Source organism: Scatophagus argus, chromosome 1 (assembly GCF_020382885.2).
Source record: "Scatophagus argus isolate fScaArg1 chromosome 1, fScaArg1.pri, whole genome shotgun sequence".
In the NCBI taxonomy this organism is placed as follows: Eukaryota; Metazoa; Chordata; class Actinopteri; family Scatophagidae; genus Scatophagus; species Scatophagus argus.
The window spans coordinates 2397692-2419354 of record NC_058493.1 but is presented as its reverse complement, the minus strand read 5'-3'; the positions used below and the strand labels follow the sequence as shown (position 1 = coordinate 2419354).

Here is a 21663-nt window from a genome sequence, read left to right as displayed (position 1 = left end):
TTTATATTACCACTACATTCATTTGACAGCTTTAGGTGGTAGATACTTGGTGTATAACATATAGGGTGTATTATTGATTAAGTTAGAATTAGTTCCTTCTTACCACCTGCAACATTAAAGTAATGAACACATACACCAATAATAATTAGGTGATATCAATGAAAAATGTGCCATTCTGCAGAATATGTACTTTTACATGTGGTACTTTCTGCATGTTTTGATGCCTATATGTTTGTGCTTCTAATTAAGGAAAGTTTTGAATGCACAAACATATTACTTGGAATAGAGCATTTTTACTCTGCAGTATTGCTACTATTCATTTAAAAGATCTGAGTGCTTCTTCCTCCACTCCCACCAATACACCACCAATGTTGGCCTAAAGAAGGAAATAAGATGCACCAAACACATATGAACTCTGAAAATAGTACTAAGCTATACTATTATTATGCCAGCTGCAAACACTTCTTTGACCACAACTGTGATTATCTGATTGAACATTAAAGTGTCACAAAGACATTGTTTTGTTATTACAGACAAACATGTTTTACAGATATTCACTTTTTGGAATGAAGCTGTGTTCCTGTTTTGCTGCTTTTTTGTAGCTCCATCTCAACCCAGTTCATTTTGCAATGTTCTTCATTACAGCAGCTAATGACCCACTGTACATTTAAACCTGCGTTAGTTCTGCTCAGGTGGAGTTTATGTTTATTATCACGACTTAGGTTTTTTTTTTTTTTAATTTTAGCTTCCCATGTGCATTTTTATTTTCTATTCTTATTCTTTTCCACCATTAATTTCATTTTTGGTTCTAATTGTCTGTGCTATTTCTGTTGTGCTTACAAAGGCTAAAGGCTCTCTGTTTTAAAAAGATTTGAAATAATAATGATATCATGGTATACATACTTAGAAAAGGAAAATCTGCTTGATTTTTATTTCTTTTTGGACAAATGTGTGACCTCTGCCCTTACTATCCTAACATGCATTTGTGCAGGTCACACCATTTTCATTGACATGTGAAAGCCTGCCCTAAACCCAGAGACTGAGGGGTCATCTGCAAAGCTCTTCAGGCTTGTAAAACTGCCACATCACTTTCTGTGATACCTGTGAATTCCAATAAAGTCATCAACAGGGCTGATCACTGACTGTGCAGTGTTCTTGCTCAGAACATATCCACGTAGATGCAGGTCAGTTTGAAAATGCAGATACCAATCCAGTGTTGAATTTTCATATCATGTCAGAATTCCTTAAATCCTCTTTCAGAGTCAAGGAACTGAGACTTGTGTGAGGCATTACACTGATCGTTTCACCACAGAAGAGCTGACACATTGTCAAGCTTGTTGAACCTCAGAAACGCACCCCAGTCATGGTCACTCGGTGATCTTATGCACTGATGTGCCTTCCCATACGAATGCTCCTTGTTGTTTAATTCTTAATTCATGTGCAGGAGTGTTGACATGGCCTCAGTCAGTGTAAGGACAACACTGATTTTGGACAATTCTGTAAAACCTTGGATTCCCTTCAAAGACCATGACAACAACATTTCTAAAATCATTTACTTTTACTGTATCTTCAGAGGTATAGCAACTGTGCTGTTGTCGGATTAGAGCAGTTTGTGGTTGATTAGGGTTACTGTTAGGGTTAGAAGCAAACATGAAAGTCGGAGAGCAATATTTTGTGCATTGCCAGTGAACTTTGGCATTGTCCAGTACTACATCAGATAAATAGACTGAAATATATAGCAGTATAGTGGCAGCGTGTGGTTATACTGCCATAATGTAGTGTTACCTAATCCTACAGGCTCATAACTACTGTATAGTGTTCCTTTTATAGTTTGGTTCTTCTCTCTCAAGCTTTGTCACAGCAGAAGAAGATGTTAGAAAAGGAAAAGGCTCCGATAACAATGGATAGGACTCAGCTGCCACAGTCAGCTCCTCTGCCAATGGACTGTAGCATCAACAAGCCCACCAGCTGTAACTCCAAGATGAGCCTGCTATTTAGGGCACTTTCAAAACCACAGTCTGGCATGTTCCCTTTGTTCTGAATCAGAGGATTCACTCCTGATTTTCCTGTAGTTACACCAAGATTAGTTCACCTGGATTAGTTCAAATTTAGGTGAACTCAGTTTAGATCAGTTTTCAGTTTTAGATCCATGTTTGCGTATTGATTATTATTAAGTTAATTCAAACTTCCATCATAAAATCAATATATCAGACTTTACAGCTGTGGGCCAACAGATTGCATTCTGAAGGCTGTCATTGAGCAGGTGAAGGTTTCAGACAAAATGTTGAAAAGTCTAAATCCATGGTGTTTGCAGGTGATAAGAAATACAGCAGTGAACAGACTAAACTTGATATTCATTATGAAGAAGTAATCAAAGCTTCATTAAATGTTTTTTAGGGACTCTTGGGATTTTTAGAAAAATAAGATGTTTTTCAAACAACACATTCTTTCTATCATTATATTATAGTTTAATATGTCTTTATTTAGTTTCAGAGACAGTTTATTAGATCAGCAACCTTTTCCAAAGATGTTGTACTAAGTGCACCATTTTATTTTAAAAAATACAAAGTGGCATCAACATGCTTCAGTTTTTATAATGAGATGTAATAGATTTGCCATTAAATTTGAGATTGGTTTTGTGTCACAATTTCATAACTAGATAAGCTATGAATCTTTCATATCTTATCTAGTTAACAAGAGTTAACTTGTGGAATGGAAATGTACATATAATAGATTCTTTGCGTCACTGTCTATATTCAAATAGATACTTAGAGATGCCCTAATGTGGAATTCTTTTGATTTGGAATTAGTGGCAGAAGAAGTATTTAGATAATTTACTTAGATCCTACTTAAGTAAAGGACAGATGAAATGAACCCCACCTGGATCAGCCTGGTCTCATTCCCAGAGTGTCAAATACTGCCATCACAGCAAAGTATTCTTGGTGCACTTTTGTTTTTGGATGAGACTCATCTGGCTTTAACATACCTGTAATGCAAAGACATCCATGTCAACCAGATTGTGACAAGGCGTTGATATCTGACAGCCTGAGATGAAAACGTGTTGGATACACGCATGAATGCATCAGTTAATATTGCATTATTCATTATTCTTAAGTGGAGTGTCACAGCGGTTCAGGGGTTAGCACTGTCACCTCACAGCAAGTTTCATGGTTCAGTACTTTGACACTTTACAACTTTAGTTTAAATAACGTGGATACACTGTTGATATTTTGCAACGGATCTGATCATCTGACTACCTGCATGTGTTTCCCTGTTAAACCTATTGTATTATTAGCAAAACTGCTGATCTCCAAAATATCAGCAATTGCTTTGGTGATTATATTGTAAGCAATTGGAAATTTAAAAAAACAAAAGTCAGCTCATGCAGTTATAAACTATATTTTTCCCTTAGAGCTTCCTCAGACTCAACAGACTGGTGACATTTTGTAGCTTGAATAAGACCATGTTATCATTAATTAATTCAATAAGGTCACTGCTTTGGCGCAGCAGTATTCATGACACTGACAGCACCAGTAAAAGAAACATGAGGCCACTGGGCAACAGCAAGTCCACAGTACGGGTACATAACTGTGTCATGCAGTACACAAGATAAATAACTGATGGCCATGTGATTCAACAACAGTGAGAGTCTGCAGTGAAATAGAACATTGTGGACAATAGAGAGTTTTAGACTGGGTGAAATGATAGAGTCTAATAAATGTTTTCCTGTTTAGTGATCCTCCAGCTGGTGGTGTGCTATGTGACTACTAAGGTCAACCCGGGTAAAAAATGACCCTGTGATAAGTTTAGTAGTTTCAATCTTAAAACCAGCAAATACTTCTTGTTTATTTTTCCCTTTTAATGGAATGAATTACTGTGAATGTGCTAGGATTGTCTCCGGCTACTTACAGATACGACTGATTGGTGTGAGAATGGTCACCAAGGATAGTTTTCATGTTGACAAAATCAGTGTGCATGAGTCATCAGTGTTCTGCTTTGTCAGAATACTGTAGTTTCTCTGAAAACTGCACTGTACACCCTTTCAGCTAACACAGTCTGCTGACTGCTACCTGAGAGCCACTTTAGCTTTCCTGCTTAATAAAAACACACACACACACAGACACACTGGCCCACACAGAGTCATGACCTCAACCCCATCAAACACCTTTTGGGATCACCTTTTTGCCCAACATCAGTGCCTGACCTCCTACATGCTCTGCTGCATGAATGGGCATAATTCCCATAGAAACACACTAGCTGCAAAGCTGTCTATGTATTTAAAATGTCATTTCAAGTCCCTGTTGGTGTAATGGTCAGGTGCCCCAATACTTTTGTCTATATTGTGTATCAACTTTATTGAGCCTGGAGACAGATGTTTCTCACAGTGGCTTGTATTTTATGCTCTAGGATCAATGCAGTCAATACTTTGTTTTCAGGAATGCGTTGTTCTTTATGAGGGTTCAATTCCTAAGTGGGTTGAGGCCTACTGAGCTTGTGCTGGTTTATTATTATTATCTGTTTCTTCTTCTGTTGTCGAATTTGCCATGAGCTGGTACAAGATATAAAAATTCCAATAACTGGAAATGTTTCACAAGAAATATGATCCAGTTCAGCAAGATGGTGGTGAAATAATTAACAGCCAAAAGGTGAAAACTATGAAATGCCTGGCCACATACACGTTATGAGTCTGATCAACTTGAAGTCTTCTTTACAAAATAAGTGAAAGTCACAATGTCTCATATGATTTGAATATTGTCACATGTGGACTAAAATTTCAGCATTGGAAATTTTTACATTGAATATGTCATGTGAACTGGACGCTTTCACAAGTGATCAGCTTCACACACGAACGAAAATTTCCATCTCTTTTTGATGGTCTTCTTCCTGAAAATGGATTCCTCATCACACATACAACTTGCAGACAGCACGTTGTCTTCAACATTAACACTTTTAAAACGGTGCTGCATGTCAATACATTCTTCATATGTTTGTCATAGCAAGCCAGATTGCAGACTGCCTCACAAATCTGCACTGTAACAATTTACTGTCGCTCCCCAGGCATTTACATCAGCAGCCTGGTGATATTAAAAATTTAAAAATAAACTGTCTGCTATGTAATGCATCCTGCACTCCTTGTCCTATGAAGAACTTCTTATAGTGGCTGAGAGTTATTAAGTATAAAGTGTCTCAGACACAGGTCCTGATTTATCCGGATGGATCTTGTTGGCCTAAAATAAAGCAAACCGTTGCATTGTAAAGGAGAGGCTCACAGGTTGGAAGAAGGTGAACTGGTTAACATGTCCTTAATGACCTATTCTCTAACACTCTCCCCCTTTCCAGGCAGAGCGAGAGCGTCAATACGAGCTCCCCCAGGCCCACCGACCTCCTAAACCACCAAAGGAGTCTTACCTGATCGAACAGGTTTTCTCACCACACCCCTTCACCCCCTCTATTAAAGCTCATGTGAAAGGCAGCCCACTGTACACCGACCTGAGACTCACAAGCCTGTCAGATGCCAAGCGTGGCCAGCCATCCTGGACCATTGAGGAGTATAAACGCAACTCAGGAGAGAAGGGAAAGCAGCTCACAGCTCTGGACCTGCAGGTACGTGACTGTCAGTATAATCACACAGAGAATGAACTAAACATACATGTAGGTGCCAGGCATCTTTGTGTGTATTTTAAACACCACCTACCTATGACTGTTATGGTGCACCCTTGTTCTCTTCTCTTATTGAGACTGATTATGAGAAGGTGCTGAGCCTTCAGGAGATGTAGAAAAATAGTAGAAATCTGAAGCCAACTGTAGTCAATTACATATAAACTATGTAACAAGATGCTGCAGACCTTTGAGTGCTGACCCGTAAAATTACACAGCTGGCTTATCCCACACACTGCGTAAACCTGCCACCAGGAAACAACAAGTGTATTAGTGGTGTCACTGAGAGCAAGAATTCATCTGACCTCACAGCAGACATGCAGTCTTACAGAACGTCTCCAATCCATCAATGTGCTTTGTTGTTGCTCAAAATATGGAGACGTCAGCTGAAAGAGGCAGTGGGGCGTGCTCTTTTAGGCTTCACATTGTTTCATCACCTCTCAGAGACACTGCAAGGCTTTTAATCCTCAAGATAAAAATGGCATGCCCAGTTACTTTTGACTTCAGTTTCTAGAAGTCTGTGTGAGGCGGCTCAGTAACCGAAACTGGTTGTGTGATGATGACTGAAGAGCCGTGATGGACTGAAAAATGAAAACATGGTTTGACTTTTATTTAATTTAAGGTTTATCAAGGCAAAGTCAACAGCAGTTATTTGGTTTCACCGGCTGAGATTTCAGTTTCCCACTGTATTGTTTTTCCACATGCCTACACACACGAACATAAACCTTCTTGCCAGTACTGACTGTCACGTGTGCAGGGCTTCACAGATACAGGGCTACTCGCTTCACACGTGTGTCTGTATGGACTCTTTTAAGCTTTGACACAGGCATGTTATCGATGGTCTGTGCTTGGCCTTCACAGTCAGAGGAGAGTCAGAAATCAATTCCTCTCCCTGACAAGCTTCTGGCTATAGCTGAGACAAATCTAAGCCCTATGAATGCCTCATCAAATGCCCTTCCAGGTTCCTTTAATGGCTTTAGAAGAGCTTTCACTTACTGTCAAAATGGAGGCCTTTCTATCTGCTTTCACCCATATTTGATATCAAATTAAATAAAAATATTAACTATTTATAGTATAGCATTTCAAACATATGCATCGCATTAGCAGCTATAAGAAAGCGACATTATTGCTGTGTTTAATTGATTTAATTGAATATTCTCCAGCCAGCAGATGCATTGAAATCAATGTGGTTTAATGTGGTTAAAGCTGGAACATCAGTAAATCAGTCTGCTTTTATCTCTAAATGAATATGAATTATTCTTACAGTGTCTGTTGTCCACAGCTGCTTAATGCTGTATGAAAAGCTTCTCATTCATTCATTAAATCCCTGCAGCCATCAGTGGACTAATTAACTATTAAAAACCCACACCATCTGCCTCTGGCTACACATTTGTGGTGCTTTGTATTCACCGTCCAGAAACACGATTTCCTGGAGAAGCCAGGTCTTCATCTGTAGTGTGTGGTTGACAGAGGTGTGTCAGAGCCATGAGACCAGCTGAGAGTGCATGTGTTAATCACCACACCCTCTGATTCACGATGCACTCCACTCAGCTCTTTTGCACTTTGCACTGCTTGGGGACGAAGATTTAATGGTACTGCTACTTTTACAGACACTGCTTATTGATCCGGTACTTTATGGGTACTCACTTGTCAGTTTGTTTTGATATCTTTTAAGAGAAAAACAGAAACAAACAATAAGAATAAAATTAACATTGCGGTTTCCCCTCCTTGTATGTACTGTATAGAAATGAATTGCCCCTGGCAGCCATTGTGAAGGGGCTTTGGTCTTGTCTTTGACTTGGACCAGCAATAGCAGAAGGAGGAGTGGGTTTGTTTGGCAGCTGCAAGGTCAGAGTACTCTGGACAGAGTTTCACTAATTCTACTCAGAATGTAGCAAATAAAATATGATGCATTACTATTCATTAAGCTATCCAGCATTATCTAGCAAAAATTAAAAACTTGACATTGAACTGATGTTAAATTAAAGTAAGTACAATGCACTGATGCATCCACCAGTGACCCTTCACAAAAATAAAATGAAACGTCAGACTTTATAGACACACCTCTTTATGGGGCTGTTTCTCAGGGGTTGGGCTCAGCCCCTTGCACTAGAAGAAGGGACTTTAGGGGCATACCAAGACATTTTGGACAATGCTATGCTTCCAACTTTGTGACAACAGTTTGTTGAAGGCCCTTTTCTATTCCAGCATGACTGTGTCCCAGTGCACAAGGTTTGGTGTGGAAGAACTTGACTGGCCCACACAGAGTGAACTAAACTAAAGTGAATTTCTTTACGACAGTTCAGATGATACTCTGACTGAATTTATGAACACACCCACAACAGTCAGCTGACTAATGCTTACTTTTAATCATTAACCTATGTTTGTCTCATTTGTGCTGGCTGTTGCATTGACACGATTAGAATGGAGCCATGTAACAGCATGTAATGTAAGCTAGTAGACCATTTGACTTCACCAGACCTTGTGTGTGACCAGTGTGATGGACATTGCAGCTACATTATGCTAAACTTCCTCATGAACCTAATGCTAAACTATTGTAATTTGGCTTCATCTTCAGGTAAATTTAAACTTATTTAAATAGAGCTCCATAACTCTGACAGGACACGACTTTTCTATTCATTACCACATGTAATAGCTGGCTTAGTCTTAACGGCCAATGAGAAAACCAATTGTCTGCCCATTTTATTCAATGAGGTTTGGAGATTAAAGTAAGACAACTGGCCAGTTAGATCTCAGCCATCATTATATCCTGGTGCCATGTTGAAAACGTTAAATTAATAAACATATCAACATAGTGGTTAATATATGCTTGATTTTGGAATGGTCTGAGTCCAGCCATAGAAAACACAAGGCAATGTAATCCGTAGAAATATTAATATGTATAAATATATAAATATGAAGCATTTATGGACAACCTTCAATGTAATGTGAAGCGGGTTAAAATAATTCAAATGAAGATTGTAACTTTTTGAGAGACTCATAAGTGCGACTGGATGGTAGAGAAAAGACATGCAGATGCAGTGCAGCTTTGGCAGAATATCAACAAATACTGTAAATGTAAAAAAAATAAAAAAATAAAAAATAAAATGTAATCTCCAAGTTAGAAGCAGAGATCTTGGAAAATCTCGACGTCACCAATACCTCTGCAACATAGACTAAAGAAATATGAGGCTATCTGATCATCTGATTCACATTTCTTGGCCCATCTTTTTTTTCCTTTTTTATTTCTTTTTAGAAAGATCACTGTGTTCTCAAATCAGTGCAATTACTTTGGTCAGTACCAGTGTTTCATACAAGCTGAGTAAACCTGACTATGCGAGTAGTCAGTCAAACCGTTCTGAGATCATACAAGCTTCTTTATCCATATTTGTTCATCTTTCTACTTTCATTTTAAAACCCCCAGGCAGAAATTAGTGGGAGTTTCTTAACAGCATCCACAAAAGCTAGTAGCCTACACTGCCTTTCCTTTACTCTGCTGACTCTCTTCACCGTCAACTGAAGGCAGCAGGTTTCTGTTCCACCTACAGTTTCTTATTGTGATTTTACACACTGTCAAACCGCTGTTACACGTGCCAGATCCACTGGTGACATTTTGTGCAAACTGCTCCAAATAACCACAGAAACCACCAAGCTCATGTACACATTAAATCTGTCTTTAATTATTCTACACAGGCTCTACTGCATACCACCATGTGTGTAGTGCTTGCAAAACTCTCTCTGCTTGTAGCTCCCTCAAGGCTGTCAGACCGATCTTCATTTGTCTCCAGCCGAAACACTGGGTAACCATGGGTGATGACTGCGTGTCATCTTCTATTTAACGAGTCTGGCAAAAGCGTCGCCTGCAGCTCTGCATTTTTAATTGCCGCACAAGCAGATGTGTGGCTGTGATGACCAATGATGCGATGCAGATTGTTCAGGTTAAATTCGTTGTTTTACCCAGAAACCAGGATCACCTTTATGTCACAATATGAAAATGAAAAATGCAAGAGACTGTTCACAATTATTTTTTTATGTAAACCAGTCAAGTCTAAGTGAATTAAACTTTAAAAATAATGACAGACATCAAAAATACAACATCCAAAAATGTACTGCTTTCATTTTATTGATGCCACTACAGTGGTGGTTCAAGCTGGACAGTTATTGTATGGATAATGGTGGTGACAAGTAAAAGCCTGTATTATTGTGCAGAGAAAACAAGAAGAAGTTAAGTCACATCATGTGCTCCTGTATTTGAAATATATTTGAAACTTTGAATGTCTCAGACAATAATACGTGTTTTCTGAGGAAAACTAATGATGCAACACATGATTTCCAAACTGTCAGTGCATCCTGACATCTTGATGATGGGAAGAGCTCTGTGTTTAAAGGGGGATGAAAGCAGTGAACACAGAGCTTCTAATCTCTGTAATGAATCTGTTACGATTTGCTAGAATGAACCACCAATGAGCAGACGAATGCAACTCAGAAAAAAAGTTCAAATGAGTCTTTACTAGAGGTATAGTTCTTTTCACCAACAGGGAGTCAGCAAAAAACAACCCGGAAAGGGCGAAAAAGGGAATCCACTACAAAAAGGTGATTCTAACGTAGGATCAGGACGGGCAGAGACAGATCGGTGAACCTAGGCAGAGAGAAAAAACAATGACTTGGTTCAAAAAGACATGAGTAACAGAGAATACCACAAGAGTCTGACTGCATACCAGAACAGTAGACAGCATAATCTGGTGACGATGGAGAGGGAAAACCAGCCTTAAGTATCTGCAGAGGAGACAGATGAGGATCAGGTGTGCCAGTACGCTGCTGGTAGGCAATCTGGTCTGCTCCACCCTGCTCCACCCCACGCTGAACCAGATACACTAATGTGAAAAAAAAAGAAAAAAAAAAAGCAATGACAGAAAGAACAGGAAAACACAGACAGAACAAACATGAAGAACAACAACAAATACATTACACACAAATACAACAACAAATATTAAGACAATCACTGTATACTTTCTGATCCTGCGTCAGCACATCCCAGTCAGTAGTGACAATGAGGCTCATCATAAATGTTTATCTTCTGATGGAACTAATTAATCTTTTTTGTTAAATTATACAAATAGAAAAGAAAGAAATGAAAGTTTTCATCAATTTAAAATACACCAACTCTCCACTGCTGGTTAAAAAAAAAAAAACGCCGCTGTCACATTTTTATTTTGGCCTTTCATTTCCAGGTCAAACTGAAATGGTGACACTCTCTGAAGCTTTGATCTTTACAAGCATGAGGATACTTTTGATTGGCTCAAATCTAGTCACTCAGCTCCTCTTGCTGCTCACTTCACCTGCTCACATCTCCATCCTCCCCTGTGCAAAAATCTAATTTTGCTCTTACAAATTTGTGACTGTGTACTCTCTCAGGTTGACTTGCAGACTGAGTAGCTCTCGAACTGGTTTGGTATTTCCATAAGAGAAAGTCCTCGACTATAGAACCTTCCTTACAAGGAGAGAATACAGACACATACACCCAAGAGGCCAAACTCAAAGATACCATTCTTCTCTTGTTTCTTCTCACACAGAGGGAGGAGAGGCAAAATATGCTAAAAGAGGAAGAAGCAAGTTATTGCAGACAGCACATGAAGATGTATAGAGAAAATGTTACAGGCGGAGCTGCATGGGACTCAAACTGCATACCCACACATACACTATGTGTACAAAAGTATTGGGATACCTGTCCATTATGCCAACAGAGATTTTAATGACACTGCATTCTAAATACATAGACATTAATATGGAGTTGCAGCTATAACAGCTCTTCTGGGAAGGTTGCACATTCTTGTAGAATAGCAACTGTGAGGTCAGACACTGATGTTGGATGAAAAGGCCTGGCTCACAATCTCCAAAGGTGTTTGATGGGGTTGAGGTCAGGACTCTGTGTGGGCCAGTCTAGTTCTTCCACACCAAACTCATCCAACCAGGTCTTTATGGACTTTGCTTTGTGCACTGAGACACAGTCATGCTGGAATAGAAAAGGGCATTCAACAAACTGTTACCACAAAGTTGGAAGCATAGCATTGTCCAAAATGAATCTTTTCAGACCACTTTTGCTGTACTCTAAACCAACACACCAGTTGTTCTTTTTCTGCTGTACTTTTATACTCAAGTCATGTTTGCTGCCCCCAGTGGTTGAAACACAAGTAATTACAAACTCTTCACTTTGCATTTAACATCTGTGCTGCCACTACCAGTAACAAGTTTCTCCAAATCAACCTGCACTGGCACACAGGCTCTGTTCACCAACTATACTGCCAGTGTCCACACACTGGACCACATGTCCTTCACTGAGTGTAAATAAAGCTCAGCAACCAAAATCCAGCTCATTTACCTGAGGCAAGACTGGCCATCCAAAGACAATCTGTGTTGTAGAAACACACCAAATCCCTTGCCTTGTGAGGACAACAAACTGAGAATCAAGGACAGAACGGACAATTCCTGGAGCAAGCCGGTCTAGAATATAAATGTAGAAAAATTAAAGCTGCGCCAAGCAATATTTTCATATAAAAGTATACTGTCATTGCAAATCAGAAAGTGGGGCAGCAACAGAACGTGACACCACTGGTAGGACATCAGACAGATAGAAAGTAAACCATCAGTCTCCTACAGCAACCTAATTTGCTATGGCCTCACCTCTGTACCAATGTCAGTTGGGAGAGGCTCCAATTTATATTATGGATAGATGGATAATACATTATTTAGGAACTGTAATGCCAGCTGGAGGCCTGTCACCAAGAGGGGTGGCAGTGTACACTTTACTTCTACTATACACACCCGTCCATCTCCCAAAATTAACTTTAAATAAAAAGAAAAAAAAATACACTGAATAACTCTTAGTTCATCCACAGCTGACAAATAACACAGCTTTTAATACTGTCCCTGGTTTATTATCCACATCACACAACACTGCATTGATCTGCCTGTCTGTGTCAGGCAGACTTGAGAGACTTGTGTGGATGAATCATAACATCTATAATCTTTTGTTGTGTGCATCCCAACGTTTGACAAATGAAGGGAGTTTATACCCAACTTTACACTGCATAGTTCTATCCACCAGTTGATAATTCATCATATTAATGTGGAACATGTTTCTGGTTTGTCCCTCTGCCTACTGCTTTTTCTTTCACAGTATATAAAAGGATCAGTTCAAATATCAATATGCTGTTAGTCGGAAGCCTCTACAGTGAAGAATGTCTCTCCTGCACTGTACTCAGCAAAGCCATTACGGGGCAGATTGGAAAAACAAAATCAATCTTTCTGTTGCAGAGCCAGGTTTTTTTGTGGGTATAGCCTCTTGCAGTAGCTGTGTTCTCATTAAATACAGGCTCCAGACAATGTTTCTCCAATCTCAGCCTTAAAAAATAATATGTTGACTCCACTTTGACTTGAAAATGGTGTAGTTTAGTTGACATCATGCACCTCAGCCATAGCCTCTTTAGTTGTCCTGGTGGCTTGGGGGTGTAAGACACTGATGCTGTAATGACAATGTGCCGGGATGGACTCCCTTGGGGAACCTTTGTTGTGTGTTGCATGATGTCCCTCATATCTTTCCTCATCAGCTCACTGCTGTCTAATTAAGGCAAAAACAACAAGAACAGCGAAGGGACAGTGTGGACAGTCATTGGTTTTTAGTCAAGTTGGTGTGCAGTGGTACACATGAAGAGAGAAGATGAGATTAGGAAGAATCTAGTATCATATTATCCTTGGTTGTATCAGAGACCACTCATGGCCAGTCACACTGGCTCCTGTCATTAGCACACAGTCAGAGCTCACCATCTGCTCTTTGTTTGGTGGGAAAACGTGGCCAGGTATTGAGGTACTTTACTTATCTTTCAAAGCATCTGTCATTTTCTGTTTTTGAGGTAATTCAGGTCAGACCCTTGATCATGTCCATGAGAATTAGGCACACAATATGTTCTGAGTACAGAAAAAGTCACTGAGCACATATCAATACTTTTGTAATGTTCATATCGGTGCATATCTTTTTCCTTTTTTGTGTATCTTTGGACACAAATGTCAAATGCACATATTGTATTTTTAGGTTTTTATTTTATGGGGGCTGGGAGGGAGAGGTGTCTTCATATCAACATTACTGTGAGTAAGGTCAAAAATGGAAACAAAAGTTGGGATGTTGTGATGTTGTGATGCAGTGGTAAAAGCAGGTTGATGTTGGTGTTAAAGATGGTGGTGGTGATGGTGATGGTGGTGGTGGTGGTGGCGGTAGCGTGGTTCAAGAAAATGGGACCACAACTTGAGGCCATGGATGTTTGTATTGCTGCTTTGGCTGCTCCTATTTATAAGACAGTAGGTGAAGATGGTGGAAGCTTTGAGTTAGGGTCAACAGAAGTTAGAATATGAGCAGAAACCTTATAAAACTACAGAAACTTTATAGTATATTAGCATACACTTATATTCAAAGCATTTCACTAAACTTTCTTCATAGACATTAAATAAAATTACATTATAGGAGCACTTCCACAATTATTTACAGAGGAAAACAAGCCAAATCTGTGCTTGACAAATGTGAACGTCAAATGTGTCAGACAGGTGTTTGGGCAGAAACTCAGCACCTTAGCTCCACTGCCCAATTAGTACTGCACACACTCTGGCTCCAAATGATGTCACCACCACACCATTTTCTCTTAAGTGTCTAGCAGTCCAGTCATTATAGCCTAACTATTGCTATTCTCTGAGTTTTTTTTATACTGACAGAGCTCAAAAACCCTTGAATATAAAAACAGCTCACTGCAATTAGTTGAGAAATGTAAATGCTATACAGTGAACCCTCGCTATATCGCGCTTCACTTATCGCTGCTTCGCGTTTTTTTTTTTACAGTGCTTATATTTTCCGTGCTTTTTTTTTTTTTACAGTGCGTTGTGCTTTGAATCCTAATTGGCTCCGGGGCTTTACTGTATAGAAGTGAAAAGTTGATATTGTTGATATTGACAACTACCCATAACGATGTTCTTCTCTCGGGGAAAGACTCCTGCGCAGCCTTCAGTGGAAAAAGACGCTACAGCGCAGCGGAGTCAGTCAGTCCTGTTTTATATCATAGTTTTTGTAAAAAAAAAAAAAACGTTAATATTTGTATTTCTTAAACACATTTTAGGCCTGAAAACAAGTTTTGATGTTTTGTTTCATTCTATAGTACTATATTGCATTGTAAAATAATAGTAAAAATAAAGATATCTACTTCGCGGATTTCACTTTTCGCGGGTTATTTTTTGAACGCAACCCCCGCGATAAACGAGGGTTCACTGTAATGCTAAAATGTGCAGCTTTTCTCAAAACTGTGTATCCTCTTACTCAGCTGTTACTCTCTGATATAGCTGCTTCTGTTTCATCAGAACCAGGAATCCCTCAACCCTAACAATCTGGAGTACTGGATGGAGGACATCTACACACCAGGCTATGACTCGCTGCTCAAGAGGAAAGAGGCAGAGTTCAGGAGGGCTAAGGTGTGTAAGATCGGAGCACTGATCGCAGCCGCTACCTGCACTGTTATCCTGGTCATCGTTGTTCCAATTTGCACCATGAAAACATGAGAATACCATGATGGAGTGACTCTGTCAGTTGAAGATTTTTTGTTTTTAATGCAGTATTTACTTTTGGTGGTCTTTCTCGCCAATATAAAATTATTAGAACAGCTCTTGTACAATAGAAATAAATTCAGCAAGTGCATAATATATACTGTATATCTATGGGTTTAACAGTTGTAGTTCATTGTATTGTTACGACCTGTGCGGAACAGTCGGAAGCTCATTGGTATAAATGTCTTAAACAACCGCAGCAGATGATTACAGAATTAAAATTGGATTTGTTATTGTAGCCAGCGAATGATATTTTTATTTTTCGTATAATTACTGTACAGTGTATTTTGATCAAAGTTATTTTTGATGAATTATCTGGTTGAATGTGAAAATTTATCTTTATTTTATTATCCTTCTTCAATAAGTAAGGAAATTTGTGCACACACATTTTTCTAATTAGAAATCTACTGAAGGACTTTAGTTTAGATAGAAGTGTATAGTACGATTACAAACATAGTATGATTGCAAACTGAATGTATTGATAATGTCAGCCTACTCACTTTGAAATGAATGACTTGAGAAGTTAACTTGAATGTTGCTGCCCTCCTTTTTCTGAATTATAAGCAGCCAACAGCACACATGTGCTCCTTTTCCTCAAACAGTGGATTTGTGCTATTCTTTGCAAGCGTTTGCTGATTGAATACTTTGGGTTCTGCATCATTCTAAGCTAGTGAGGCTCACCTGGGAGGATTGTAGGACTCAGCACTATTGATTGGGTCAGCTTCTTTCATTAGCACAAACTAAACAGCTTCCCTCTCAGGGTGGGTTTGTCCATCCTTTCACTGCTGCAATCTCCTTAAACGCCTTAAAGTAGCCCACCCTTTACCATGTCCATTTCACAGCCCCTAATTTAGCTTCAATATAGAATAACAGCCCTTTTCTTAAGGCTGCTTTAATTCTATATGTTTCATATTGTCAACAAATTGCAAAAGTGTGTTGTTCTGCATCCCTATTTTAACTTAGGCTTCATTGTGCCGCCTAAGAATATGCTGCCTGATTCTCCCAATACTTGATGCCGACAGCTGTATCTTTGGAGAACTCCAAAAATGCAGCAATGGTTTGCCTCAACAATGCCACAATTTCTCCCTTACGTATGGTTTATCAATATTTGATTTTTAGGCTTAGGTTTTTAGAACTAATGAAAAAACAACAGACAACAAAACAAACAACAAAATGTTCCCGTTTATACAGGTTGTGGTAGGTCTCCAACTTTTTAAAGTTGTGTGCTTCAAGATGGAAATCTTTAAACACACATATACAGTATGGTTTCATTTTGTTTTCTGTTTCTTTTGTTTTTTTGTTAAAAAAAAGGCTCAGTAATCTCCTAAAACCACTGGCTACCATAGTTTTTCGCAAATATTACTCAAACAGAAACAAGCAGTTTGTAGGAATCTATTTTTAGCGGTATACTGATGCACATTTAATGCTCCAGTGAGTATTCCATCAGACTAGCAGGTTGGGCAGTAATTGATTATAGGTAATCTTATAGTTTCTTGAATTTCCCTCAGGATCAATAAAGAATCTATCTATCTATCTATCTATCTATCTATCTATCTATCTATCTATCTATCTCAGTTTCTTACTTACAAAAGGAAAGAAACTATAAACAGCCCAAATTACATTTGAAAAAAATGGATTACCTGATTCAGTTTTTACAACATAAATGTCTATAAATACTAAAAATGTTCATACCTAAACACAAATCGCTTACAGAAACAGCATCAGACATACTGGTTTGTGCCAAGAGAAGGAAGAATATCTTCTGATGTTTTTGTGACTGCATACATTTTTCCACTGCATCCATCCACAAAGTGCAATATTTTCAATTTTTAATTCTTAAATTTTCCAAAAGTGTTCAGATTAGACATTTTTCAATGGTTTACATCAATGACTAAAACAATTACTATCTAATTTATATTTAGTAACTGACTACATATCAAAGATAGCTGACCCAACTCTGACTGTATATTTGATTTGGTCAAAATGAACAAAATCTTTGTGTTTTCATGGTAATGAAGGAACATGTTGCCCAGTGTGGCTCATTAATGTGTTTTAACAGGGGTTGGACAACAGTATATCAGGTTTTGATACACACACTGTGCTTGTAAGTAGGATACATTTATTGTTTGAGTTTTCCCGTGGGATTTGTTGACAATGAAAAAGATATATAGGACATATAGACTCCTTTTAACCCCAGTCTAACTGGAAACCAACCAATTTATCCTCCATATAGTGCAGTTAAGATTAGTTTGCCCTCTCTATACACCCTCCCTGTCTATAATGTACTGCTCCTCAACACAGAGGCCTTAGCTATAAATCTTTCCTTTGTGAATCGCAGAATGTTCATCAAAGATAAGTTTATTCAACTCTGTGGTCATTTTGCAGAGAGTGCTGCTGTTGTATTTGACTCATGCACAGTATGTTGACAAATGTATCAGAAATGTACACAAACATGAAGTCATGTATAAATGTCCATCAAGATAATTCTGGTTTCATACCCCTGAATAACCATCTATATCTTATTTGTTCAGTGATTCATGTAGGTCTGGTTTGGTTTGCTTACTGATGGGTGTTTTGCCCTACTGCAGAAACAACCAACCAGAACACTGCATGTCAGCTCAAGAGTAGGCATGGCATCTTCCTTTACACAGCTAGGCTCCTACCAAGCTACACTGTTACATCCACAAGAAAGTCCTGAAAACAAGGGAAGTAACAGCAAATTAAATCAAGAGAAATTTAAGCAAGGACTTAAAGTTTAAACTGCAGATCTTTAAGATAATATGATAGTTGCTAACAACTAAAACATGAAGGCAGAATATACTGCAGGATTTTTCTTGGCACCTCCCAAAAAGGTTTTAGCCACACGCCAAAGTAAAATCAACAGCATCAAAATAATAATTATGAAGACAGCAAAATGATGCCAAAATGATCTAGTGGTATCAGCTGCAGCCCTCTCCTTTTTTTTTTTTTTTTTTTTTTTTAGTACATTACATTTCAATATTCCACATACAAAATCCAACACTTTACATCCTTATGCTTGCATAATTTAATTTTTTTTTTTTGTTCTAAAACATTCCTTAAAACGATACTTGTCTCCTCTTGTCCTTGTCATTCTTTTCATACTTAAAAGTATGAAAAAACAGTATGAAAAGAGTTTTTTATCTATTTCTCTACTGCAACAGATGAACATCAACACAGTATAGAACCCACTGTAATTTAACAGAACCTTAGAGATGTACAGTAATTGATTGTGATTGCATATTTTTATCTTTTCCAGCATAATTTGAGGATAATCAATTATGCCAACTGAAACCTCAGTATCTTCTTGAATTTCTGTATAATTTGTTCTTATATTATTCTCTGCAAGTACACAAATGCATGAATGAATAGAGCAAGTCAAACACCACCACCACTAACTATGACCTCCAGAGGGATCATTGAGTGACAGGATACAACCAGGATGCTGATGAAACTGCATCTCATGTGGCACACAGTAGATTTTATTTCTCCCTACTGATTTCGATCAGTTCCTCCTCAGCCTGTACACCACATGTCAGGGCAGTCTTGAGGTCCTGCAGTTGACATCACAGCCTCTATACTGGCAGGCAGGTAGCACGTATGTCAAAGTACTGCCAGCATGTAAATACTGGCAGTGCTGAATGCTGAACAGTCAGTCACAAATTCCATGTGCTTCTTTCAAGCAAAACCACCAAAACGTATGAACGTGAACGTGGTTGAAAAGACTTCATAAGACTTCTCAGTATTCATGGTATTAACGACTGGCTTATTATCAGAAGTTCACTGTGGATTTGGATTTGTAAAAAAACGTTATATATAAAAGAACAGATATATGTAGAGAGACAGCTTCTTCATGAAGTTTCTATCACAACCTCAGTTTATATATAATCTAAATAGAATCAGTGAGGGTTAATTTCACACACGGGTCCTCTTTCAAGTGTGATTATGCTGAACAGTGATAGCCCAGCGTCTTTGTCACTTAAGCCACTATAATTAAGAAAAAGAAAAAAGAAAAAAAAAGAATGATGCCACAATGAGCCCCTCATTGATTGTGTAGGATCATCCTGGGCTTGTCCACAGATGAGAGGCCACACATTGTATTTATGAATTAGTTTATTAGTCCAGCAGTCTATTGTAGACAGGGCTGTGCTGAGCTAAAGTTGCATTATAGTATATGCTACTATTTTAAGATGCCCGCTGTCCATAGAAATAACATCCACATTACTGCCCATCATACTTTATGTCTACTTCCTTGTTTCGACATAGCTCTGTGTATGTATCAGTCAACCTGAAGTCCATTCATTCTATGGGAACCTTCATAATCTCTGATTCTCTGATTTATGAATGTAATACAGCTACAGCTGTATCAGTAAAGAAATGCCCTTCTATTGGATACTAGGGATCGTACATCCATAATTAAGGACACAAAACAAAAATGGCTTAATGCCAACTTCCTGTGCCAGTGCAGGAAATGGCACAGATAAAAATATAATATAATATAATTTAGTGATATAATACAGCCTGTCAAGACCTGAGCAGGGACCGAATGTGTCACATGTATTTCTGTTATTTTTCTTTTCTATCACCAAAGGTCTTCTCATTTAAAACACGAGGTGATCAGATGAGAAACAGATCTGTTTAGTAACTGGTTCACGGCTGCTTTGCTTCTGCACTTTAGTATGGTGTCTGGCACCTGACGGTGATGTCATTGCAAGACCTCAGTAGTCTAGTCCTGTTGGGAGGACTGAATGTGTGAAGGAACAGTCTGTGGTGTGAAATGAAATGGATACTCTCCCAACAGGCTCCTCTGACTGACTGCCCGTTGGACCTCCTGTTGCTGTTTTACTTTGTATTCATAGAATGTCATCGTTTCCCAATCTTACTCACTGAAATAAATAAATGCTTCTGCTTTAGATTGTGAATCTATCCACCTACTGTCTGTAGTGAAGAGGGATGGTGAGCCCAGCTGTAAGCAGACAGCCACTGTTTGTGTTTCTCCACTGCATTGGATCTGCCTTCAGTTGAGGAAAATGTGAGCTGCAGCACGCTGTAAGAGTCTGTAAATAATTTCAGGTTTGAGGCACATTGTGGGAGCAGGTGTTAACTGGAATATTACTATAATAAAAATGTATTGTTCTGACTGTTAATGGATCTGTGTCTCTGTCTTTCATTTTTTATACCTGGGAACATTTCATCACTTTTATGTATATTTACACCAAATAGATATTTCATTAGCATTGGTAAGGTCATTACTCAAGAAAATATCATAGGGAAATAATCCAGTCAGATTAGTGTGCATGCTCCATACTGCTGTCAACATCTTTATTATTTGGTCTGCCGTCTCGGGTGCTTTTTAATTCATTTTAATTCACATCCACAAACTTCAACATACCAAGCATAGTTTCCTAACAGATATTTATCCTTCAATATCTATCTCAAACTGACCTTAGAAATGGACGCATCATTCATCTTTATATACGTCAATGACTGTATCTAACAGTGCAATAAAATGTACTTAAATGAATAGCGAGGCCGTGTTCGTCTTAGTAAAGTGACACTTATGATTGAAGTGGCTGCAGAGATTCCTCTCTTGTCCAATCCAGCCAACTTTTCTGTTGGTTAATAAAGACGGCCCTGCTATCAGCCCTTTTAGCATCATCTTTCAGCTAAACCAGAAAATGTTGCTATTTCTAGCTATCAACATTATCATCTTTAATCCAAATCATGACAGCTTCTATATCTTTAAATAAGCTACATTTTAGGTTAAACTTTCTGGGCCAGTCGCATCCACATTTGGCCAGCTGAATGCTCCTGATAGCCTAAATACTGACACATAAAGTGGGACACACTGCATAGAGTGATACTGAGGAGAGCAAAATGTGGGATATGTCAAAATAATACTGTCTGTAGTGTGGTGTGTTTGCATAATAATGAGATAATCAGAGACCTCAAGGTTGTTCAGGTTAAACCCTGAGGCTAATGAGTGAGACAGGAGAGGAAACAGTTTTCTGTGATAGATTGCCCATCAATTAAGCATTATAGGTTGACTGACAGATCTGTCAAGTCGCCAAAATGAAATAATCAGAAAACCACATTCTTCTGAAAGTGTGTTTTCAGCCCTTTGCAGTTTCGTTATGTTGCTGTTTCTCTGACAGCCCCTTCTACCTTCTTTCTGACTGTCAGCCTAAACGTGCGGAAAACACAATCACTGTAGCTTTTTGATGCTGTGTCTATGGGCACCAGGGGAGTCCAGAAAGTCCTGCAATCTGCTGCAAAAATGTTACACAATCAAGACCTGAACGCAAAGACAGCAAGGTGGACAGAAAGGAAAGGAAACTGTACCTCAGC

General features: G+C 38.6%; 1 protein-coding gene across 2 annotated transcripts in view; it reads left to right on the top strand.

Annotated features, from left to right (window-relative positions):
• The window catches only part of minar1 (membrane integral NOTCH2 associated receptor 1), a 32370-nt gene extending 11912 nt beyond the window's left edge, over positions 1 to 20458 (top strand). Inside the window, exons 3-5 of one of the 2 annotated variants that reach the window (XM_046389818.1) lie at positions 5341 to 5604; positions 15055 to 15165; positions 20230 to 20458. In XM_046389818.1, the coding sequence (XP_046245774.1) occupies positions 5341 to 5604; positions 15055 to 15165; positions 20230 to 20259 (405 nt within the window). In that variant the 3' untranslated portion in view covers positions 20260 to 20458. Of the gene's footprint in view, positions 1 to 5340; positions 5605 to 15054; positions 16538 to 20229 lie in introns of those variants that run through there. The other variant, XM_046389737.1, reaches the window with a different exon arrangement.
• Positions 20459 to 21663: the final 1205 nt, after the last annotated feature.